This window comes from Aquarana catesbeiana, linkage group LG06, assembly GCF_042186555.1.
Source record: "Aquarana catesbeiana isolate 2022-GZ linkage group LG06, ASM4218655v1, whole genome shotgun sequence".
Lineage (NCBI taxonomy): Eukaryota > Metazoa > Chordata > Amphibia > Anura > Ranidae > Aquarana > Aquarana catesbeiana.
Genome location: NC_133329.1, coordinates 107,197,303 through 107,222,148, shown reverse-complemented (window position 1 = coordinate 107,222,148; position 24,846 = coordinate 107,197,303). Strand labels below are relative to the sequence as shown.

The window sequence follows — 24,846 nt, the reverse complement described above, 5'->3', positions numbered from 1 at the left end:
TTGGTCCCACTTTGATGCGACTTGAGGTCCATAGATACAGGCATTGCTTCAAATCGCGGTAAAAAGTCGCGGTAAAAAATCGCGGCAAAATCGCACGACTTTGGGGACGCAATAGTGGAAACATAGCCTTAAGGTCTGGGTATAAGTAGGTGATAAGGGTTACGAAGACAAATTTTCTTTTACAACAGTTTTCATCGTGGAGTCTCCCCTGCCAAGAAAAAAACAGGCCAAAAACCAATGTATGACTACTTGCTCCACCATGGCTGGTTACGGGCTTTTGCTAAGTAAAGCAGGGTAAACATTGAGCAATCTGACCCTATAAAAGCTGCCCAGTTTACCCAAGTTGCAAATTAGGGATTATCTATTACATTTGAATGAGAGGAGTTCTAGAATGCTCTTCCCTCAAAGCAGCATCCTTTTTTAAAGTGTCTTCATATTTTGTATTGTATTTCCAAGCTTGTCTACGTTCATCATTTTTTCACTTCACTTTGGCATTGTAAAATTTCTATTTTAATTCTGTATGCTACAGAAACATATTGTGGCAAAATAAAGGCATTGAAATTTAATTAAATGTTTTTTCTGCCAAACTTCACATTAGATGTTTAATTACCTTTCTAATATTGGATCTTATAGGTTTGATCCCCATATGATGTGCATATAGGGAAGCCAGCCCTGGAACCATCCTGGACAGACAGCTGGTGCTAAGCTAGGGTAATGTGTCAGGTGTGTATATTTATTGCTGGGCGGTACATAGGAATGCTGGTTTGAGTTTCTGCTGGGTCAATAACCCCTCCACCAATGTACAGGTCCATGCTGTCCTATGGAGAAAATGATATGGACATAATCTGAAACACACACAGCCGCTTTCTACAGTACCTTAACACTCATTTCTTTAGACAGACCAGTGTCATACTGCGGATATATCCGTAGAGTTATAGAGTTGTTCTTTTTCCCTTGACCTGCTACAGTTCGTGGTTCCAAGGGTTCTTGGAAGTCATGTGTCCACTCAACAGAGTGTGTGCGGTGAATCCGCCGTGAGCTTTCACATGGCTGATCATGGTCGGGGCTAAAAGAAGTGCTTGTCCTCAATCCACGAATACTGCGATAACCTGTAGGCTTTGGCTCTGTGGGAGAGCTGTCTACAGAACCTGGGCAGGACTTCCGAGTTGCCTTGTAAGGCTGTTTGGGGAAGTCCAAGCTGCTGGTACGAACACAGTAGGCTTGCCGCTTTTCTGTAATACGTAAAAGTTCGATCTGGCGGCTGGGAAGCACAAAGTCACTATCATAAAGCTGCTGTGGGCGGTCGTCTTCCTGAGTCATTACTTTGGGCTCATGTGTTTGAAGTACATCGGGTGTCCCATCTCTGAAGCTGCGGATGTTTCTCCTGCTACATTCCTGACCAGAGGGATAAACCAGATCTAACTCCTTTGGACTCTGGGCTCTACTAGAGTCATAATCACTGTCCGTAGCAAGGAAGACTTCAGAAGAGCCCTCTTCATCAGATATGCCATGCGAATCTAGAAGAGGGGAAGACTGGTTTGCAAACTTCACATCCAACAGTTCATTATCAGAATACGGAGCGCCAAGGAGATCTGCAGATGCAAAAAAATTAAGTCAAAATCATGTCTGCATGCAGTTTTTTGGCAACTTGAGTATAAACTTGTGTCAACTCAAGCCATCAAATGTGGCTTGAATAAAACATACAGAATTGCCTAATAAATGGCTTAAATAGCAGTGGTGAGACCATCAACATAACTTCAAAGGTCATCCAGTCATGTTAAATATATGTAAGAATGGTATCTGAAAAAACCAAAACAGCTTGACATCCAAAACCATTTGTGACCCAGGGACATTATTATTCAAAGTATAAAGTAATTAGATCTAACACATACATAGCACAATTTTTGTTTTACTACCGTATATCTTACCTACAGTATGTCCAATAATAACAAAAAAAAAAAAATCTGTATTTTTTGGTAAATTTATCATAATGAACAGAAGTGCATACAATATTTGAAACAGTGAGACAAACCTTTTTGGATTCTAGATCAGTGGTCTCCAAACTGCGTCCCAGGGGCCAGATGTGGGCTTTTGCTTGTTTTTATCTGGCCCTTGGGGCACTACTTCATCCACTGATACCAACAATGGGGCATAATTCTCCCCCACTGAAACCAGTGAAGGGGCACAATTCCTCCCAATGACACTAATGATGGGGCACAAGTCTGACTAACTGACACCAACCATGGAGCATATTTCCTCCCAATGACACCAACGATGGGGCATAATTCCTCCCCCTAACACCAAAGGTTTTTTTTCCCATTAACATCAGGACCTTTTCTACTTCCAATGACCACAGTTCAGCCCTCCTAGAGTTTAAAGGACAGTAACTTGGCCCCCTGTTTAGAAGGTTTGGAGACCCCTATTCTGGATGAATGGAAAAGCCTAACATTTAGGGACCTATTTATCAATGTTTTCACCCACGTTTTACACAACTTTCACCCAAGATTCACATATTTTTTTAATTGACCCCTAGATGAGAAATGTGTGATACTTGGGTGAAAGTTGTAACAATTTAGATACCCTTTAGGATCATAACTTACAGATTTAGCATCATGGATATAAGGTGCATTCTCTGCCTGGTTACTTCTTAGTGCCATGCTTTTATTCTCGTTGAACAAAATCTCACATCAAGGAATGTAGTGTTGATGATTTTTAACGAGATTACTTTCCCATTGTCAGTCATGGGAAACCGTTGCAGTTCAGTCAGCATAATGATGGCAGCGTTGCCACCAGTGTGTTGTGTTCCACATTTGATGTCACAGTGAGTTACTCAGCGCTGACAAGCAAAAAGCTGAGCGTCCCAATCAGCGGTAGAGGGTAGAATGGTAACATAAACTTACTGTAATATAAGGATTTCCTCTATGGACACTGTTCAGCCCACTCACCTGTGTTAAACTTCCTGTTGGTTTCAGGTGAGGGAGTCGGAGATGGAAAGTAGTCTAGGTGAGATGAGTTGGACTGAGGTTTCTCCTTTAGTATAATGTCTCCAGCAACACTGAGGAACCAGGTGAGCGGCACAGCACAAGATGGTTGTTTGTACCTGGCATGTTGGAGGGCATCCATCATCCAGCGCATTTCTCTCCAGATTTCTTCCATTTGCTGTGTGTGGATTAGAGGAAGAAGATGTCATTAACCGTAGGCTGGGTTTTGTGTGAAACCCTTTTTGCACTTCACTTTTTAGGCTGGGTTCACACTATTGCGAATTGGATGCGGGTTTCTCATCCAATTTGCATGTCAGGAGATTGTGATCGGCTCTCTATGGAGCCGGAGCACACATTTCTGCAGCGGCTCCGGTGTGAATTGCACAGGAGCCCTGTGCGTCTTCTGGACTGTTTCAGGTCTGAATTCAGCCAAAAATTCGGACTGAAATCGGACCTGAAACGCACCGGACCCCCGCTGTGAGCTGCTCCATGCTGCAGTGTGAACCCAGCCTTAATTAGAAGCTTACACAACATTTACAGAAAATACATTATGGGTTCTATTAACTTTTTTTACAATAAACTCCAGGTACACATAAATGACACAAATTATTGCAGCTTGGTATTTATTAATACATCCTTAAATATATTTTTATGTTGGCATTGTGAGTACCTGATTTTGCATGGAATCAGTCTCTAACAGTCTCTATACAGCAGAACACGGGTGCGGGTGGGTAGGTGAGCAGCAGCACAGGAAGCCAATCAGTTGTGCTGCAGTGCTTGTGCTAACAAATAGCATGCTCACAGGAGGAGAGATCAGAGAGATGAGCTCCTCAATCTGCTGCTTCTGCTTCACTGTCCGAATGACAGGCTGGGAGAAGGACTATACCAGTAAGGCCGCGTACACACGGTCGGACTTTTCGACCGGACTGGTCCGACAGACTTTCGAGGGACTTTTGACAGACTTCCGACGGACTTTTTAAGGACCGGACTTGCCTACACACGATCACACCAAAGTCCGATGGATTCGTACGTGATGACCTACACCGGACTAAAATAAGGAAGTTGATAGCCAGTAGCCAATAGCTGCCCTAGCGTTGGTATTTGTCCGTCGGACTAGCATACAGACGAGCGGATTTCTGGGTCCAGCGGAGTTCTGACGTAAAGATTTGAAGCATGTTCCAAATCTAAAATCCGTCAGATTTGCGACTGGAAAAGTCCGCTGAGGGTCCGGTGAAGCCCACACACGATCGGATTGTCCGCCGGATTTGGTCTGTCGGCTTCTGTCGGACAGGTCCGGTCGAAAAGTGTTTTCTAACTGCGAATAAGTGTTTTCTAACTGCACCAGAGAAAAGTCAGGTATCCTGCCCCATCAGACAGGGCTGTGCTGAATGTCTTAACTGTGTAAACCAGAGAAACACAAATTATTTGGCAGGTAAAACCGCTCAAACATATGTATATGTGTATTAAGCTGTTTGCCTAGGGTTTTAACTTTAACTACTTGCCTACTAGGCACTTTCACCCCCTTCCTGCCCAGGCCAATTTTCAGCTTTCAGCGCTGTCACAATTCAAATGAAAATTGCGTGGTCATACAACACTGTACCCAAATTTAATTTTTATCTTTTTTTTCACACAAATAGACCTTTCTTTTGGTGGTATTTAATCACCACTGGGTTTTTATTTTTTTATTTTTTGCTAAAAAAATGAAAAAAATAAAATAATTTTGAAAAAAAAATAAAAATAAAATGTCATAGTTTGTTATACAATTTTGCAAACCGGTAATTTTCCTCCTTCACTGATGTGCGCTGATAAAGCTGCACTGATGGGCACTGATAGGTGGCACTGGTAGGCACTGATGAGGCTGCACTGATAGGCGGCACCGATGAGCATGGATAGGTGGCACTCAAGGGCACTGATAGGTGGCACTGTACCCAAATGAAATTTTTATCATTTTTTTCACACAAATAGAGTTTTCTTTTGGTGGTATTTAATTACCACTGTGTTTTTATTTTCTTGCTATATAAATGAAAAAAAAATGAAATTTTTGAAAAAAAAAAAAAATTTCATAGTTTGGTATAAAATTTTGCAAACAGGTAATTGTTATCCTTCACTGATGTGCGCTGATAAAGCCGCACTGATGGGCACTGATAGATGCCACTGATGGGCACTCATAGGCACTGGTAGATGGCACTGATGGGTGACACTGATGAGGAGGCACTGATGGGCAGCACTGATTGACGGTACTGATGGGCACTGATTGGCAGCACTGGTGGACACTATTTGACAGCACTGGTGGGTATTGATTGGCAGCACTGGTGGGCACTGTTAGGAAGCACTGATGGTCACTGTTGGGACTGCATCGGCACTGAAAACAGTGCCCTTATTATCAGTACCGTGTCCCTTTAACACAAGCTGGTTATTGGCTTTCTTCTCTCCTCACGCTGTCAGCCTGAGGAAAGAAAAGCTGATAACTGGCTTATGTTTATATCCATGATCAGCTGTCATTAGACACAGCTGATCATGTGGTAAAGGGCCGCTGTGATTGGCCCTTTACCCCGATCTGTGATCAGCTGAGAATGAAGGACTCCAAAGCTCTAATCCATCTCCGCTTTATTCAAAACCCAAAAAAAAGTTTTGCCTTTAGTTATTCTTTAACTGAGAGTCAGAAAATGCCTATTGCTTAAGGAACACCTAGCAAGTTCAGGGGGAACCCTAAGGTTCCATTAAACCCTGGCTGAGAAACACTGGCCTATATTGTTAGGCTATTTTCTCGGCGATAGTAAATGTCAAAGTGGTTGTAGACCAGGGGCAGACTGACCATTCGGCACTGCCCGAGGGCCCGGGGCCACTAGGGGGCCCCATCAGGGTGGTCAGCCTCAGTAAAACCAGGTTCAGTATGTAAAAAATCAGTGCTCTTTTACATCTGTCCCTGAAATGTCCCATACTGACATACTTTTGATGTAAGTATCCCGAGATTGTAGCTGCACCGCCTCTCCACTGCCTCCTCAGCCAATGGGAACACAGTGTACCCACCCCTTCTCCAGTGCGGCTTATTTGATATATGAGCAAGAGATGCCGACAGCTGGAGGAGAGGAGAGGGAGGAGGGAGGGGACACAGCCTGCAGTGTGGGACGTACTGCTGCCTGATAGAAGGTAAGCTAACGGAGCTGAATGTATTCTAATCCGTGGTTTATCCTGGTGAGGAGGGGGAGGATGTGTTTCCTCTAGCATGGCTCCTCCTGTCTCTGAAGCAATTAGATCGATTTTTTTGTGTGAGGAGAAGTGCACTGCTTCTGGAGGAAAGACATGTTCTGAACTTCTATCCCAATCTCTACTACACCTCCCTACTCATTACCTGCCCACAAGTACATAGGCACAGTCCCCTCCTCTCCTGTGTCTGTGAGCTGCTGGGGCACTACAAGTCCAAGCATGCCAGGAGATGGAGGCAGAAGTGTGTTCCATCAGGCTGATTTTTGGGTGAAAAGTGCTGGTGTGTGTATACTGTGTGTCTGTGTTGTATAGTGTGTGTGTATACTGTGTAAATGTATACTGTATGCATGTATGTATGTGTGACTGTGTGTGTGTGTGTATGTGTACTGTGCATGCGTGTGTGTGTATACTGTGTAAATGTATAGGTATGTATGTATGTGTGTGTGACTGTGTGTATATTGTGCATGCGTGTATGTGTACTGTGCATGCGTGTGTGTGTACTGTGCATGCGTGTGTGTGTGTGTGTGTGCTGTGCATGCATGTGTATTGTGCTGGTGTGTGTATAATGTGTGTCTGTGTTGTATACTGTGTGTCTGTGTTGTATACTGTGTGTATACTGTGTATATGAATACTGTATGTATGTATGTATGTGTGACTGTGTGTGTCTGTGTGTGTACTGTGCATGCGTGTGTGTGTGTACTGTGCATGTGTGTGTACTGTGCATGTGTGTGTGTACTGTGCGTGTGTCTGTGTGTACTGTGCATGCGTGTACTGCACATGCGTGCATATACTGTGCATGCGTGTGTACTGTGAATGTGTGTGTGTGTACTGTGCATGTGTGTGTGTGTGTACTGTGCGTGTGTCTGTGTGTGTACTGTGCATGCGCGTACTGCACATGTGTGCATATACTGTGCATGCGTGTGTACTGTGCATGCGTGTGTGTGTGTACTGTGCATGCATATGTCTGTAGGTACTGTGCATGTGTGTGTACTGTGCATGTGTGCGTGTGTGTGTACTGTGCATGTGTATACGCTATGATCCATGTGTGCCCACTGTTGTTCAACAGAAGTCAATCTAACAATACCATGCCAGTGAAAAATGCCATTGTTGCCATTCAGAGGCAGCTGAATGGTGAACTGCTGAGCTCGACCTCGGATCAGGCAGCAGGGCAGGTCTGGGTACACACCTGTGCAGTGATATCATAGTACACATCAAGCATGGCTTTTATTCACATGCCCCACTGCCTGATCTGAGGCCAACCACAGCAGTTCGCTATTCTGCTGGCTCTACGACTGCACATGCGCAGTTCAGAGCCTGAAACCTGTGGATTTTTTTTTTATTTTAAAGCCTTTTCCTGCCAGCTGACTACCACACCAAGCACTAAGGTGCAAAGGTGTGTGTAAGGGGATACTGATGGAAAGTGGCACACTGGAGGCTGTGCCGTAGGGTGCCACTCTAGGGGCTCTGCCACTCTGGGGGCTCTTCCATAGGGTGGCATACTGGGGGCTCTGCAGTAAGGTGGGGCTCTGCTGTAAGGTGGCACACTGGGGGCTCTGCTGTAAGGTGGCACACTGCCATAGGGTGGGACTCTGCAGACTGATGTATAGGGAGAATGTTGGGACTTTGGTGTAAGGGAGGACTCTGATGTGAGCGTGGCGCTCATCCTGACTTCTGTACTCTATATGTTGTTTTTTTTTACTTACTCCTGACCCCTGTACTTTGTACTTTATACTGTACATAGACCTGACCAAGGTGTTCAACGTCTTAACAGTGGCTGGTTTTAATTAAGATCTTCTGTAAGGTTGCCTCAGTAAGACAAAAATATGTTTTTTTCTGCATAAAAAAAACATATATAATGGAAACATTTAATTTTAAAAACAAATGATCCTGACTGAGATTTATTTGTGTCTGTCTGTGAGTTTATCAGTTGTGAGAAAGTAATTAGAATTTTAAGGGTACAAGGTCTGTGGTATGTTTGCATTGTATACAGCAGGTGCAGATTCTGTCCAATCCTCCTTTAAGACTCTCCCACTGGCCATGCCCATTGTTCACCATGGTGCACTATGCATGCCGCAGGTCATCATCTCCCTGGTAGGGGTCCCAGTGCAGTATTTTGCCCAGGGGCCCATGATGTTGATAAGGTGGAACTGGCCATGAGAGGCTCCTGGTGCCTTTACTGGGTCACCAGCTCTAAGTCTTCTGCCACTCGGCTTGTCGCCGAGCTTGGCGCCCATCCACTAAAAAATATGGCTGCCGCATGGCGACCATCTGTAAGCCTGGGGGCCCCATAATCTCCTAATGCCCGGGGCCCCGTAAGTTGTCAGTCCGCCCCTGTTGTAAACCCCTACATATACCCACAGAAGTGGCTAGCCTCAGGTGATACATAGAGAGAAAACAAATCCTCCTACATAAGCTGTACCTGTTTATCTGCAGCCGTCTCTTCTTTACAGTCAAAATGCAGAATTTAGACAGTGTTTCTGAGCTCCAAAAGGCAGGGGGCAGGGATCTGATGTCACACACTGCACAGCATAAAGCTGAGTGTAAACTGAGTCCTGAGTGGAGGGAATAAACACATCCCCCTCTACACAGTCTCATAGGGAAACATGCACACATTTTATATTCTTTCTTTTTTACCATATGACCATTGTCCCTTTATTGCATCTGGCCTTGATGGCCATATGTAAATGAGGTCGGCACCATGTCTCTAGCAACTCTTGATGTGTTTAGGAGAGATGCTACAGCGTTCTTGCATCCCCCCTCCCCTCTTTGCAGATTCCATCAGTAAGGGGATAGGTGTTCCTGATAGTGGCACCTGCGCATACCCGGCCAGCGGTCCCCCTGCCGGGGGTTATGCCCCTGTGCCATACTTCGTCCCGTGCATGCACGTGATGTACACAGACAAATGTGTCACGCATTGGTGATGTCACTCTCACTTTTGGGACATTTCAGGCCGCATGGCAGCTGGCATCCCCGCCGCCATCCTTGCTCATCCTGATTTAGTGGGCGTAGGCTCTTCCTGCACCCCCGCCCACCTCATGGTGCTTGGTGTGCAATGGCCCCTTCTTAGGGCAGTAATTAATTGAGGGATGTTCTGGCATTCAGAGTTAGGATTTCACAGGTACAGCACACTCTCTTATCTCACTTTTCACTTTTTCGCTTATCATCACTTTTTTACCTAGTTCTCTCTCTGTTTTGGTATGGGAGAATTCCCCTCTAAGCTCACCTGTTTTATATTTTGGGTAATATTACATACCCACTTTTTTGGTCTCCGATGTTCACAATTCACTCACTCAGTCTCCTCTATGCACTCCAACATAGCTGTAATTGCACAGCATGCTTGTTAAGCTCACCCACCACTCACTTTCCTCACAGCGCACTTTTTGTGACATCCTCTGATACCCTTCATTATTTTTGAGTTGTATTTTTTCCCCCCTTCCAGGAGTTGTGCAGTCTTGGCCTTCCCTTTGTGCCTGGCCCCGGGTCCATCCACCACTATCAGCTCCCGGTTGGAACCATCTCTGTGGAGTTCTTTCCATAGTATTGAGATCCTGGTGTCAATATATATGTGCCCTTTGGGTTCACATTGTTTTGCTTACCCTCCATTTTTCAACATTGGTGTGAGTTTATTCCTCATATACATTTTGGAACTTTTTCTCGCAATGGAATGCATTCGTTTAATTGAAACGTACTAACCTCAAACTATTCAATCCATTGTTTTTCATGACATGGTTTTTGCACAGATATATGCACAAAAAATTCAATCTGGGCTGTCTCCTGAAGAAGTGGGCATTGCCCCATGAAACGCATAGAGAACTTTAATGCCGTGTACACAAGAGCGGACTCTTCGACCGGACTGGTCCGACGGACCAAATCTGGCGGACAATCCGACCGTGTATGGGCTTCATCGGACCTTCAGTGGACTGTTTATGTCGAAAATCTAACAGACTTTAGATTTGGAACATGTTTCAAATCTTTACGTCGGAACTCCGCCAGACCCAGTTCCTATCGAAAAGTCCACTCGTCTGTATGTTAGTCCGACGGACAAAAACCGACACTAGGGCAACTATTGGCTACTGGCTATAGTCCATCGGACTTTGGTGTGATCGTGTGTAGGCAAGTCCATTCGTTCGAAAGTCCGTCGGAAGTCCGTCAAAATTAAACTTAGAATTCTGTAAAAAAAAAAAAAAAAAAAAAATTTTTTTTTTCAAAATCATAATTCTGTACTTTTTTTTTTTAATGATGGCCCCAGGACTCTTCCATAATCGTTTACAACCAGCTTTAACAAAAAAACCTGGAAGCTGATTGGTTTCAGTGTAGAGCTGCACCAGATTTAGCATTCTCCATTTTTAGTAAATCAACCCCCATGTGTTTTATATTTTAGAGATTTACAACCACTTTAACTCTCATGGCTGAATTTTCTTATGGCTATTCTTCTCTTAGGTTTGAATGTTGGGGAATGTTAAACTCAACCAGCGAAAGGCAACAATAGAAACTTGCAAATTCTTTATAAGTAGACCCCTCTGTGTCTGTATAGTTAAGATAGTTATGTTAGCTTGTCAGCTCCTTTGGTGACAAGAAATGCTGTGAATAATCGCTGTCTTTGGTATATATCTGTGAAATTTGCTGGCGCTATACTAATGAATAAAATAACTCTACTTTAAATACAAGACCTCATCACTTAGAAGATATAGACCGTAGAATGAAACACTATATTCATCCAAGGATTAATTGTAGCTTTGCTGAAAATACTATATTTTCAGAGTATCTCGCAAAACAAAACAAATGTTAAATGTTTCCGTTTCCAGCCCTTAAGGAAAAAAATGCTTTTCTGTAACCCAATATATCAAAGGCAAAAAAAAAAAAAAAAAAAAAAAAACAGAACAAAAACTGCAGACTCAACTCCGCAGGAGCACGGCCTGGTCAGACCAGACGACTCCTGCAATTGCCTTCCAACCAATAGCCCCCATTAGCCACTGGACACACTGCCATGATAAATAAATGGCATGGAGACGTCTGCTCCAGCAGAATCAGTACACACGCCTTTATACACAACGTATCTCCCCGACTTCCTCTGTGGGACTTGGCAATGTCAGGTCTGTATTAGTGGTGGAAAGGTCTCCCAGTCTTTATCCTGTTGGCGGGTGCAGCCATCCACTTACACAGTTATCAAAGCATTTATTAAATCCCCCCCTTCTGCGTACCCGCTGTGTGCAAGCAAACTTGTCTTACTCATAGGGGATTGCTTTGCTATTCCTTTCCAGCAGGGCCGCAAAAGTGCTGTTTGGGAACGTGGGCAAAACACCCTTGGCTGGTTATAACAATCATTAAGAAACACACAAAAGAATTGTGTAATCTGAACTGTGCATCTCGTGAGGCTTGTAAAATCACAGTGTTAGAATTAATGGCACCTGTGGGCAGGCCGATGTCCGATAAACAGGAAGATAATGGAATTTTACAAGCTGACCCTGGACTAACAAACATTACCAAATGTATAGGTCAGGCAGACAAACCTATTTATGTAATTACATGTACAGACTAACTTATGTATTATAATTGATACTGAATACCACTTTTTGGTGTTTTATTTCAAAGCTAAGAGTGAATAGGATATTTTTATGTATCATACTGTCTGCCATTCCCTTTCCCTGAAATTAAACTTTATTGATTCCTGTCAATAGCATAGGCTGAGATAGAACCATTTTTTCTAAACCAAAAAAAAACAAAAAACAAAAATTCCTTTACCTTTCCTATCTGAGCCAAATCCTTCTTCATTTGTGACTATCATGCTCCTCCTTTGGAGACACTGCTGCTCACAGTGGGAGGTTTCAACAACAGGAGTGCTGTCAATCTAGCAAGCAGTGGCCAGGGCTTGGTGTGGCCAAGTGCTGATTGACAATCTACAGGTTTCTAATTTAGTATTGACCATGCCCTCCGCAGCATTTTTTTTTTAATCCCATTGTAGTGCAAGCAGGCACAACCTACATGTGAGTGGCAACTCTGCTCTGAATTCAGGAGCAGTGCAGCATTGTTGCCACACCATCACAGGAAGCTGATTAGGTAGACTTCACTATCAAGCCCAACGGGTATTTGTGGGACTTTGCAGAGGGAATAGAAAATACACTTATATTCAACGAATGCGGCACAAACGTTTTAATGTACCAAAACTTGATTGGTTTTTATGAGTGTGCTTCATGTCCAGTTCTGTGCTTTTCCAGAATACAGTCATACAATGCAATCAAACTAGGACTGGCTTGTCAGCATCCAGGTCTACTTAATCAACCCTGTTACAAAATAACAGTCTTGGTTCCCTTGTACAGAAAACATGATATCCTTCACTATTTTGCCACCTGCGCTGCCAATCATCGCTCTCTTCAAAAGCTAGAAGTTTTTTGACAAAGGAGGAGTGAACCCAGGCCCGGATTGACTCCCTTTGCCGCCCCAAGGCCGGGTCCTTCAATGCTGCCCCCCCCCCCCCCCCCACACACACACACCACCATTCTCGTCCTTTATCGATGACTGCTACAATAGATCAATTAAAAACATATCTCCACACATAAGAACACTGAAAATAACTTGCTTTAATTGTACAGACTGAAAATACTCTGTAATGCAGAAAATGCCTTTTAAAGATTATAGCAGTAAAAAACTCCCTACAATTTTTTAGTTCTAAATTTTCTTTTGGCAAACTCAACGATAATATCTTCATAGGACAAAGTATTTAAAAGTTCTGACTCAATGGCAAGTAAAGGCTGCGGACATACCACAGGAGGTGGACAGAGGCTGCGGACATATCACAGGAGGTGGACAGAGGCTGCGGACATATCACAGGAGGTGGACAGAGGCTGCGGACATATCACAGGAGGTGGACAGAGGCTGCGGACATACCACAGGAGGTAGACAGAGGCTGCGAACGTACCACAGGAGGTGGACAGAGGCTGCGGACATACCACAGGAGGTAGACAGAGGCTGCGGACATACCACAGGAGGTAGACAGAGGCTGCGGACATACCACAGGAGGTAGACAGAGGCTGCGGACATGCCACAGGAGGTAGACAGAGGCTGCGGACATGCCACAGGAGGTAGACAGAGGCTGCGGACATACCACAGGAGGTGGACTAAGGCTGCGGACATACCACAGGAGGTGGACAGAGGCTGCGGACATACCACAGGAGGTAGACAGAGGCTGCGGACATACCACAGGAGGTAGACAGAGGCTGCGAACATGATAGTGTCCTCACCCCCTCACAGTAGCTTCTCTGTCCACCATCATATTACTTCTCCACATCATCAGTGTGCTGTGTCCTCCTGTGCCCCTTTCACCTCTCCACAGGTCAGGGCAGGACAGTGCTGCGGTGAAAGGGGCACAGGAGGACACAGCACACTGATGAATGATGTGGACAGGAGAAGTAATATGATGGATGGTGGACATCAGTCTCTGTCCCCTGCATGGCATGGCTTCTGCCTCCCGGGGCTCCCAGTAACATCCTCCTCTCTCTCTCTGTCTCCTTGTTTACTATGGATATCCCCCCCAGTTTCACTCTCCTCTTCCTCCTCAGTGTCCTCCTCAACATCACCGGCTGCTCGGTTTCGGAACGATGCATGCGCAGTTGCGTGGTCGGCTCGCGGCCATCTTTTTTACGGGCACCGGTGCCCGTAACGACAAGGGGGGGCGGCTGCGAAAGCCGAGAAGTCGCCGCAGGAGCGGCACCGCCCCTGCACATCTGCCGCCCCGAGGCCTGGCCTCGGTGGCCTTATGGGAAATCCGGCCCTGAGTGAACCTCTGAAATGCATCACCACCTCCAGTACCACCCCCCCCACTTCTCACAGACACGAAGGGGATGCCATGAGGTAGACTGCTCTTGTGCAGAACGCCGAGGATTGGCGAGCTTTTTGACAGCTGTTATGATCTTATCTCCCTGATCCCGGCTAGGGGGATAAGACAGGCTCATACATTGACAGCCTTGTAGTTTCTTCTAGAGCTGCACGATTTTGTCTAAAATGAGAATCACTATTTTTTTGCTTAGAATAAAGATCATGATTCTCTCACGATTCTCATGGCGTAACATCATCTTTCACATTATACAAAAAAATTGGGCTAACTTTACTGTTTAGTTTTTTAAATTCATTGAAGTGTATTTTTTCCCAAAAAATTGCGTTTGAAAGACCGCTGCGCAAATACAGTGTGACATAAAATATTGCAACAATCACCATTTTATTCCCTGGGGTCTCTGCTAAAAAGATATATATAATGTTTGGGGGTTCCAAGTAATTTTCTAGCAAAAAATACTGATTTTAACTTTGTAAGAAAAAAGTGTTTGTTAAGGCATTATTAAAAGTCTATGCCAACCCCTTCTATTAGAGGCTGGCATAGTACACTGTGTATGTTGTATTTAAAAACGAGAGCTGTAAATACTGAATATCAGCTGTCTTCAGACCGGTCTCATCACTCGTGGACACTTTCCAGCTCTGATAGATGTCTTCTGTGGAAGGGGCCGTGATCTCCCCCCTCCACAGAAGCCATCCATTGAATCTGGAAAGCGGCCACGAGTCACGTGACCGACCTGAAGACAGCTGATATTCAGTATTTACAGCTCTCGTTTTTAAATACAACATACACAGTGTGCTATGCCAGCCTCTAATAGAGAGGCTGGCAGTGACTAATTTTATATTTTAATATTAAAATAATAGCGGCGGGGGGCGGAGCTGCTCTGGTTATTGTGGTCTGTTTAGAGAGGGTATACAGGAAGTGGTAGGTTTAGGGTTTTTTTTTTTTTTTACAGTTTAAAGGGGGGCAGATTACATAGCACAAGCGCTGTGCTGTGTAATCTGCTTTAAGGGACCAGAATCTACTTTTTTTGTTCTGGATTAACAAACGCTTTAAGTGGTTAGACTTCCCTCATTTACAGACCGAAGTTCATTCCTTTGATCTAAGAACGAAAAGTTACAATGTTTATAGTTATCTACCAGCACAGGCAATGTTGTGAAAAACTTGGCAGGCTGCCTGTTTTTTTTCTTTTGACAGCTGAGTGAGCAGAGAACTCTCTACACTTGTTACATAAATGAATCGGGAATAGAGATCTAGTGGGGGGGCTGAATAGAGCTCACGATTTTTTAACAAGTAATTGTGCAGCTCTAGTTTCTTCATCCATCATACTGCGGAACAACCCTGTGGTGTTTTTCATCTTCCATCTATGCTGATTACCAAGATTTTAACATGTAAGCGTACTAGTTGTTTTTATGGAATAAATTACCGTATTTATCGGCGTATAACACGCACTTTTTTCCCCTTAAAATCAGGGGAAAATCGCGGGTGCGTGTTATACGCCGATCCCCTGCGATCCCCGCTAACAGATCTAAAAAAATCGCTGACCGCGATTTGAAAATGGCGCCGCCGGCGCCGAAATACACAGAGCCGGCCCTCGGCTCTTCTCGGCCACTTTCGGCTTCACTCGACACCGCCCAAACCTAGCCGAGTGTACTGGCGCGGCGCCATTTTCAAATCGCTGTCGGCGATTTTGAAGCCCAGGATGGCAGGGGATCACTGGGGAAGGCTGCACTGGGGAAGGCTGCACTGGGGAAGGCTGCACTGGGGAAGGCTGCACTAACAAGGCTGCACTGGGGAAGGCTGCACTGACAATGCTGCACTGGGGAAGGCTGCACTGGGGAAGGCTGCACTGACAAGGCTGCACTGGGGAAGGCTGCACTGACAAGGCTGCACTGGGGAAGGCTGCACTGACAAGGCTGCACTGGGGAAGGCTGCACTGGGGAAGGCTGCACTGACAAGGCTGCACTGGGGAAGGCTGCACTGGGGAAGGCTGCACTGACAAGGCTGCACTGGGGAAGGCTGCACTGACAAGGCTGCACTGACAAGGCTGCACTGACAAGGCTGCACTGACATGGCTGCACTGACATGGCTGCACTGAGAAGGCTGCAATGATGGGCATTTGAATGTAAGTTTTTTTCCCTTCAACTTCCCTACTAAAAGTTTTTTTTCCTTAAAATTCCCTCCTAAACTGGGGTGCGTGTTATACGCCGATAAATACGGTACTTTATCATTCTAATGAGGATCTTGCTCTGCCATTTCTTTGTTGTTTGAGCTCCCTGGATCTTCCCAGATCTTTCCCGATCTTCACCTGGCAAGCTGCAGGACCCTTGTGTGTTGGAATGAACCTTTGTACTCACCATGCTGATACCATAGACTGCTGTGTGTTGGGCTGGACTTTGTAGTGCACTTTACTGGTCCATGTTTTTTATATACTTCAAAAGATATGGTGCCTGGACAATTCACTTTATTAGACACATTTTCTGGTCCTCCACCAAGTTCCTTCAACTGGACCCTACACGGTAATGTAGCAGGGATTGGCAGAGGAAACCGGGGGGCCAGGAATTCTACGTCTGGAAGTTTGTTGGGTCAAAAACATTCTCCAGCACAGTACTTGTCGAAGGCAGCAATGATTACTGGCATGGGTGTGATAGGGTTGAAATAATGACTTAGAGTTCCACTTTAATTGTTTCTGTTTTTTCTTACCTGTGTACGTATCAATTGTTCTATTTAAATTGTTTGTGCTCCTTTCTTACCTGTGTACGTATCAATTGTTCTATTTAAATTGTTTGTGCTCCTTTCTTACCTATGTACGTATCGATTGTTCTATCAATCTGTATCTAGATGGAATTTGGAACTGCTGAATAATCATTACATGTTCGCTGATGAGAAAATCTTTGTACCTTAACCTCATTTGGTAATGCCGATAAGATTACTGCTTTTGGAACTGCCTATAAAAGAAGTAAAGGGAGCAGTCCTTTTTTGAATGCTCAGAACTGTGATACAGACATACCTGACTCCGTGTCATCTTTCTTATAGAAGCAATAATTTGGCAAAGCAATATAAACTATAAGCAACTTATTTAAAAGTTGATCCTAACATTTTGGCGCCCGAAACAGGGACTCACCGATGATACTACAAGAGGTGCGCGAACGCGGCTGACGGAACAAAAAGACAGGCATTCCGGGAACCACAGATCAAAAAAAACCTGCGCAGGTAAGAAAAAGCTTTATTTTTCTTATATTCTGTGCTCCCCTGATTTGTGCCTATCCGTTCTGTCAGTTACGGTTCTCCTGGTTTTAAAACACCAGCCTCTGTAGTGGTGAGTCTAGAATTACTGGATATTTTAGTTTATATTGCTGGAATTATTTGTTTGTTTTGTCTGTCTTGTCTGTCTTGTCTGTCTTGTTGAGAAAGTGAATGAGTCTTGTCAAGGATGGTATGAGTTAGAAGGGGATTGCCGAACTAAGCAACGGAATGCGCCTTACCTCACACGATTGGGAACCTGAGGGCTTGTGAGCTTGGGGGTCTGACGCTTATGCTTAACCTCACATCTAACTCATAAACCATAGACGGGTTGAGAGTATAAGCCCTGTCTGCTCCATAAAGCAGGGATAAGAGTGTATGAGAGGGATTCCCAGATACGGGGAGGGAATAAGGTCTCAACAAAGTCCCGAGATCTAGTCGGATACCTGGCCACTTAAAGGAATGCTTGTATATGTTGTAGCCGCATTTTTGTATATGTTGTAGCCGCATTCTGGTTTGTTATTGGGCTAGCATATAAAGTAATTATTTATTTTTGGGCTAGCATATAAAGTAATTCGGTTTCAGAAATCTCATTCCGGAGAGGTTTCTAGAATTCTAGCACCCTAGGAGGAAGGCAACGAGGAACTAGTGTGTAACTTAGCTGGTTTGCTATTGGGCTAGCATATAAAGTAATTATTCATTCTTGTATATGTTGTAGCCGCATTATATTGTACACTAAGTGTCCCACACGCTACCTAGGCAGGACTGTTAGAATGGGCCAGAGGAACACAAAACCCCGTCAGGGAATTGTGGCGCACTATACGGTGCCACAGATAATTAAGAACATTTATGGGAAAACCGAAGCACAGGACTTAAAGGATGTCCTTCGTAAATTTAAGGTGAAAGGAGCAGCGGGCTTAGACCCGGATGTATGGAGTGAAATAAAAAGGGACAGACAAGGAGAGGTGTTAGAGAAGCAATGGATGCGTCAGGTTCAATGCTTAATTAAGGTCTCAAATAGAGCGAAAGAAGAGGGGTGGAAGTATAATCCAGATTGTGATGGTTGGGATATGAAAGATAGAAGAACAAAAAATGTCGAGGCTCCCAGCTCAGCCATCCCACCCCCATACACTGACGTAGAACGCAAACCACACAAGATATATCCGGTACTTGAGGGGAGAGGATGGGTTTGTCAGGATTGTGGAGCACAAAACCCAGAATGGGCAGTAGAATGTGTGCATTGTGGGGGTACGCACTGATACACGCATTGTTCAGGTAAACAATCCAGAATTTGGACAAGCAGCCCATCCAAATGCCCCGCCTACTGTCACTCGTAGAATGCAAATAAGGACTTGGGCACCATGGTCGGCAGACACCCTTATGGCATTAATACAGAGCGTCCCAGACCCGGTAGCAAAGCCAGCTGCTTTTTGTAGATTTGTGACACAGTTAATGAATACACATGAAGCGACCTGGCAGGATGGGGAGGATCTATGCAGACACAAAATGACTCTGACCCTGTTTAACCAGTTTATGACAGAAATAGGTCCACACAGACCTGCAGGACAAGTTGATGGGGATGGTAATTTAGAGACAGGACATGTCAGACATATAGACTCAAGGGCCCCTTTTATTGCTAGATTAGAAGCTTTTTGTCTGGCAAAACAACAGGAGAGGGGGTCCATATCACCCATGAAGCAAATGCCAGGACAGACTGTATCGGAATTTTACTTATCTATGGAAAGTATGATGGCAGATGAGGGATTGGACTTGGCCCTGCCAGTCACAATCCGAGCCTTCAATAGACAATTTATGGAGGGATTAATTCCACAGATAAGTGAGAGACTGAAAGCCTGCACACCAGAGTGGAGGGCAACTAGAGATAGAGGGACGTTGTTACAAAAAGCGCAAGGCATAGAGGCGGACTTAGCAGAAACCAAAGGGAGGAAATCTCATGCTATCAACGCACTCGGGGGTCCCCAAGAGCAAGGTAGAGGTTCCTTTCGCAAACCCCTTACCTGTCACTACTGTAACAAGATTGGTCACATCAGACGCAACTGTAAGAAAAGAATAAGGGATGAAGGAGAGGAAGGTGTTGATTCTCCAGTTAATCAGAGAAGGAACCAGCCCAGGGACAACAAAAATAGTCATATCAGGCAGCAGGGAGATGGTCCACGAGCATGACTCACCCCGGTTTTAGAAAAATCCAAAACAACAATGCTTAAGACAAATATAACGGTTGGTAATAAGAAAATCTCTTGTTTAGTCGATACAGGAGCTTCACGCTCGTTACTTTCTGACTCTGAACTACTCCCTGGCCTGGCCAAAAATCACCTGACACTTTACTAATAACTGGATATGATGGCATTTTAGCCGACGCCCCGCTTACAAAACCTCTGAAAGTTAAAGTAGGAAACCACATGTTCCTTTCACGCTTTCTGGTATCCAGAGGAGCCCCCACTAATTTGTTAGGAGCTGACATTTTGCAGAAAATAGGAGCTAACATTACCTATCACCCAGATGGCACTGTCACCTTAGCTATAGGGGATAATCAAGAACACATGGAGATGTGTAACCTGATACAATACCTAGAGGAGGAATCGGAATTGTCCGGCACACCTCCTTCAGACTTAGATCAGATTTTGTCGTCCCTTCCAGGAGAACTATGGGAAAAACATCCAGCTGATGTTGGACTTTTGCCCATACCTCCGGTTACCCTACAGCTGATTCCAGGAGCAGTGCTTCCCCAACAAAAGCAGTATCCACTTAGTGCACCTCAAGAGACGGCCATAGAAATGCAGGTCCAATCCTTCTTAAAAAGTGGAGTTCTAAAAGAGGTAAAATCACCGGCAAACACTCCCTTGTACCCGGTTAAAAAGAAATCAGTAGCCGGTAGTCCGGTTAAGTATAGAATGGTCCAAGACCTTAGAGCGGTCAACAAAATACTAGCCCTGATGACACCTTTAGTACCCAATCCACATACATTACTGTCACAAATACCATCAACCAGTATGTACTTTACGGTTATAGATTTAGCGAATGCTTTCTTTTCCGTCCCGCTTGCTGAAGAATGCCAACTTTGGTTCGCATTTTCAATAAAAAATCGGCAACTAACCTGGACACGCCTACCTCAGGGTATGGCGCATTCACCTACCTTGTATTCGCAAGCATTGCAAACGGTGTTGGGAGAATGGGTACCACCAGATTCCTGTGTATTGTTACAATATATAGGATGATTTATTGTTATGCTGCCCTGACAAAGAAACTTGTTTGGCCACCACCCTTAATTTGTTGCGATTTTTGGCAGAAAAAGGTTGCAAGGTTAATAAGAAAAAGTTACAAGTGTGTCAGGAAAAAGTTATCTTTTTGGGACATTGTATATCACAGGGTACGAGACATCTCACTGAGGAGAGGGTTCAAGTGATAAAGGGAATGTTACCCCCACGGAATTTCAAACAATTGCGTATGTTTTTAGGTATCGTGTCATATTGTAGACAGTGGATACCACATGCTAGCGCTTTGATGCAGCTATTATACGATTGTTTGAAAATTGTACCGTATATGCTTACAGAAATAGCTTATGAGTCGTTTATCACTTTGAAAAAGTTGTTGATTTCTGCCCCGGCTATTGGTATACCAGATTACACCAAGATATTTAATCTGTACATTGCTGAGATCACTGGACACGCCACAGGTGTTCTGACACAGGCACATGTAAAACAAAGACCAGTCGGTTACTTTTCAGCAGCATTAGATCCAGTATCTAGAGGTTCACCGTCTTGTGTACGGGCGGTAGCTGCAGTGTCAATTATCATAGATAAGTCATCAGAGATTGTTCTAGACAATCCAGTCGTAGTGCATACCACACATGACATACATGCAATCTTGTCTCAGGTACAGCCCAAACACATTTCAATGGCTAGGCAATTAAGATTACAGTGTACTTTACTCTTACCTCCAAATGTTACTTTTCAGCGCTGTACAACCTTAAATTTAACCACCTTTTTGCCTCTTCAGTCACCAGATTTGGCAAGGGGGAATGATAGTACTAATAGTACTAGTGAGAAAAGAAATGAGGACACTGACACTCTTTTGTTTAAAGAAGTAGATCAGCACGATTGTTTTCAGCTCATGGAACAGGAGACAATGGGATTCCCACATGTTACAGATACACCGATTTTAAATGCTGAGTACACCTTGTATATAGATGGTAGTAGGTTTGCTGATGACAAGGGTAAATATCACACAGGGTGTGCTGTAGTGACTGATACGCAGGTAATTGAAGCACAGCCCTTACCAGCCCACATGTCAGCACAGGAAGCAGAATTAAAAGCTTTAGAACAAGCCCTAGAATACTTAAAAGAACGAGAAGGGAATATTTACACTGACTCTGCCTACGCTTATGGTGTAGCGCACGATTATGGCCACATATGGAGGGCTAGAGGTTATCTGACAGCAGCAGGTACACCTGTAAAACATGGAGAAGGGATTAAGAGAGTCCTGAACAATCTTCAAAAGGTTAAACGAGTAGCCATTATGAAGATAGCGGCACACACGAGCGCAAAAACAATTGAGGCAAAAGGAAATGCATTTGCAGATTTGACTGCAAAACAGGCAGCTCTAGGGGAAGGAAGCCCTGAGACCTTAGCAGCGGTAGAGGTGAGTATCCCTAAGATAGAAAGATAAGTGGGTCAGGATGGGAGCAGCACCAGACCTTGACAATGTATGGAGGGAAGGAGGCAAAATATGCCTGCCTGCCTCTCTGTACCCAGAAATGGCAGCGGCAGTTCACCTACCCACACACGTCAGTTCCAATTCCATGTATAGGATTGTGAACCAAGGATGGCTCGCCCCTGGATTCAGTAGCACTGCAAGAAACTACTGTGCAGCCTGCCAAATCTGTCTCCTGAATAACCCAGGACAGAGAGTAAAAACCCCACGAAAACACCAGGTCCGGGCCCAATACCCCTTCCAGAGACTGCAAATTGATTACATACAAATGCCTAAGAGCGGCCCTTTTGAATTTGTCCTCGTGTGTATCGATTTATACTCAGGTTGGCCCGAAAGTTATCCAGTAAAATCAGCTACAGCTAAAGCCACAGCTAAGAAACTGATCACTGAGTTAATACCTAGGTTTGGTCTTCCTGAAACCATAGAATCAGATAGGGGGACACACTTTACAGGAGAAATCATGCAGAATGTGATGACCATGTTAGGGGTTCAACAAAGTTTTCACACCCCTTACCACCCACAGAGTTCAGGATCAGTGGAGAGAGTAAATGGGACAATAAAGTTAAAAATACAAAAAGCCATGCAAGAGTTAAACAAGCCTTGGCCAGAATGCCTGCCTTTGGCTTTGTTCTCTATAAGGTACACTCCAACAGGAAAGACAGGATTATCCCCATATGAGATACTTTTTGGGAATGCACCTAGATTGGGTTTATACTTTCCACAGAGTATGCAATTGCAATGTGATAGTTTGACTGCATATGTGATACAATTACAACAACGTCTAACTAAGATCCACAAAAGTGTGTATTCTTCTCTTCCAGACCCTAATTCAATAACAGGTACACATACTCTGCTACCAGGGGATTATGTATATGTGAAGAAACACACCAGAAAGACATTGGAACCCAGGTTTGAAGGTCCTTACCAAGTACTCTTGACCACAGCCACCTCAGTAAAGCTGGAAGGAAAACCTACCTGGATACACGCATCACATTGCAAGAAACAACCCGAGAAAACAACATGATGAAATATCTACTTACAGATTTTTTTGTTGAAGATTGTTGTTTTACAAATATATGCATGGACTCCTGTTATTAATGTACTTGAAGTAGAGGAAACAACAACTTTCGAATGGGCTATAGATGATCCTAAAGTAGCAAATGATTATTGACAAAGGTAGACTAGTACATCTTTCCTCACAGATACAACAGGATACTGCACCACATTGGTGGGATATATTTAGTGGAATGTCTTCTACAGCAACCAATACCTTTCACTGGTTGTTAAGTCCAATGGTAATTATTATTCTAATATTAATATCACTTACAATCACGAATATATGTGTATACAGGAAAATAAATAGGAAAATTAGGAGAATAGACAGGGTATACTGATAAATGTGTATTGACATCACCAGAGGTGGGGGACTCGAGTCACATGACTTGACTCGAGTCGGACTCGAGTCACCTGTTTGAGGACTTGCGACTTGCTTGACAAAATTAAATAAATGACTCGACTTGACTTTGACTTGCCACTAATGACTTGCGACTTGACTTTGACTTGGGCTATTTGACTTGCAATGACTTGCAATGACTTGGCACCACCAGTGCTGTGTCTTGGCCTAGGCAAAAGCCGCCCCCCCCACAAAAGAAATCTCCCCCGAGTCCCGGCTTCTGCCCGCACAAATACAGCTTGCTAACATTGTGGGCGGGGATCGCATAGGTGTCCGCGAGCGGCGCTTGCAGTGTTCGCGGCCGCCGCAGACTTTTTTTTTATTTGATGATGACTGCGCTGCAGTCCAGTCTCTCCTCCTAGGCTGTACAGGTCTCTGTATTCCGTCCGGCCAGGCCGCGGCGCCACCCCCCTCCTACTGCGGAGTGATCTCTGAGGGAGGGGCTGGGCTTCTGTGCAAGTGTGCAGAGCCAGCAGCGTGAGTCGCGGGCCTCACGTGGGGGAGGAAGAAGGAACTGGAAGTTGCCCAAGGAGCCAGCCAAGCCTAGCCGACTGACTGAATCTGAGTGGAGTCCAGTCCAGCAGCCATAGAGTAAGTCATGGCAGACTATTATTCTTCTACTGAGGGGGCACTGGAGCAGGGACAGTCACACGACTCAGGGAGAAACTGGTCTGAGAATGGGGGACAGTGCAGTGGTCGTCGCAGCACAGAAGAAAAAGCACAGAGCCCGGAGCCAAGGAGGAGGAAACAGATTTGCAGAAGCTGCAGGTTTGTTTGATGCAGTGCCAAGCAAATGCTTCCCTGCAAACTTTGCAGGGAAGCATTAGCTTGCTTGGCACTGCATCAAACAGACCTGCAGCTTCTGCAAATCTGCACTAGTGATGTAGCAGCTAGCAGGGCCCTTGGCCTGGCCTGTACTGAATGATTACAGGACGCAGATATGATTGCAGATGCAATCAATCATCAATATCATTGCACATGCTAAAACTATGAAACCTAGGTAGGTACAAACCTTCTTTCCTTGTTTTCTCCTCCTCCTCGTGCTTTTTTTCTCCTGCGCTGCGACGGCCACTGCACTGACCCTCAGTCCCAGACCAGTTCCTCCCTGAGTCCTTCACTAATTAACTATTACTTGTGCGAAGTACAAAGTGCTCAACGTGTATATTACATAAAAATCATATTGCTGAATTAAGTTCTTCATGCGTACTACAAACTCATTAAACAGTCCACATCCAGTGAAAGTTCATGTACTGCAATGCTCCATGCATGCTGAAATCAATGCAAACTTTAGCACTGGTCACTGTATTGGTGTCACTGGGTGCCCAAAAGTGTCGCTATGAGTCACTAATGTAATATTCTAATCTGGAATGATAAACGTGTCACTGTTTTAAACAAGGTTAGGTTAG

General features: G+C 44.6%; 1 protein-coding gene across 3 annotated transcripts in view; it reads right to left on the bottom strand.

The window, feature by feature from the left end:
• Positions 1–24,846, bottom strand: part of LOC141148841 (ankyrin repeat and fibronectin type-III domain-containing protein 1-like) — a 582,481-nt gene that overhangs the window by 4,251 nt on the left and 553,384 nt on the right. For all 3 annotated transcript variants that reach the window (XM_073636627.1, XM_073636628.1, XM_073636629.1), the window contains 2 exons: positions 2,946–3,159; positions 877–1,592 (listed from right to left, as the gene is read on the bottom strand). In XM_073636627.1, the coding sequence (XP_073492728.1) occupies positions 877–1,592; positions 2,946–3,159 (930 nt within the window). The remainder of the gene's footprint in view (positions 1–876; positions 1,593–2,945; positions 3,160–24,846) is intronic.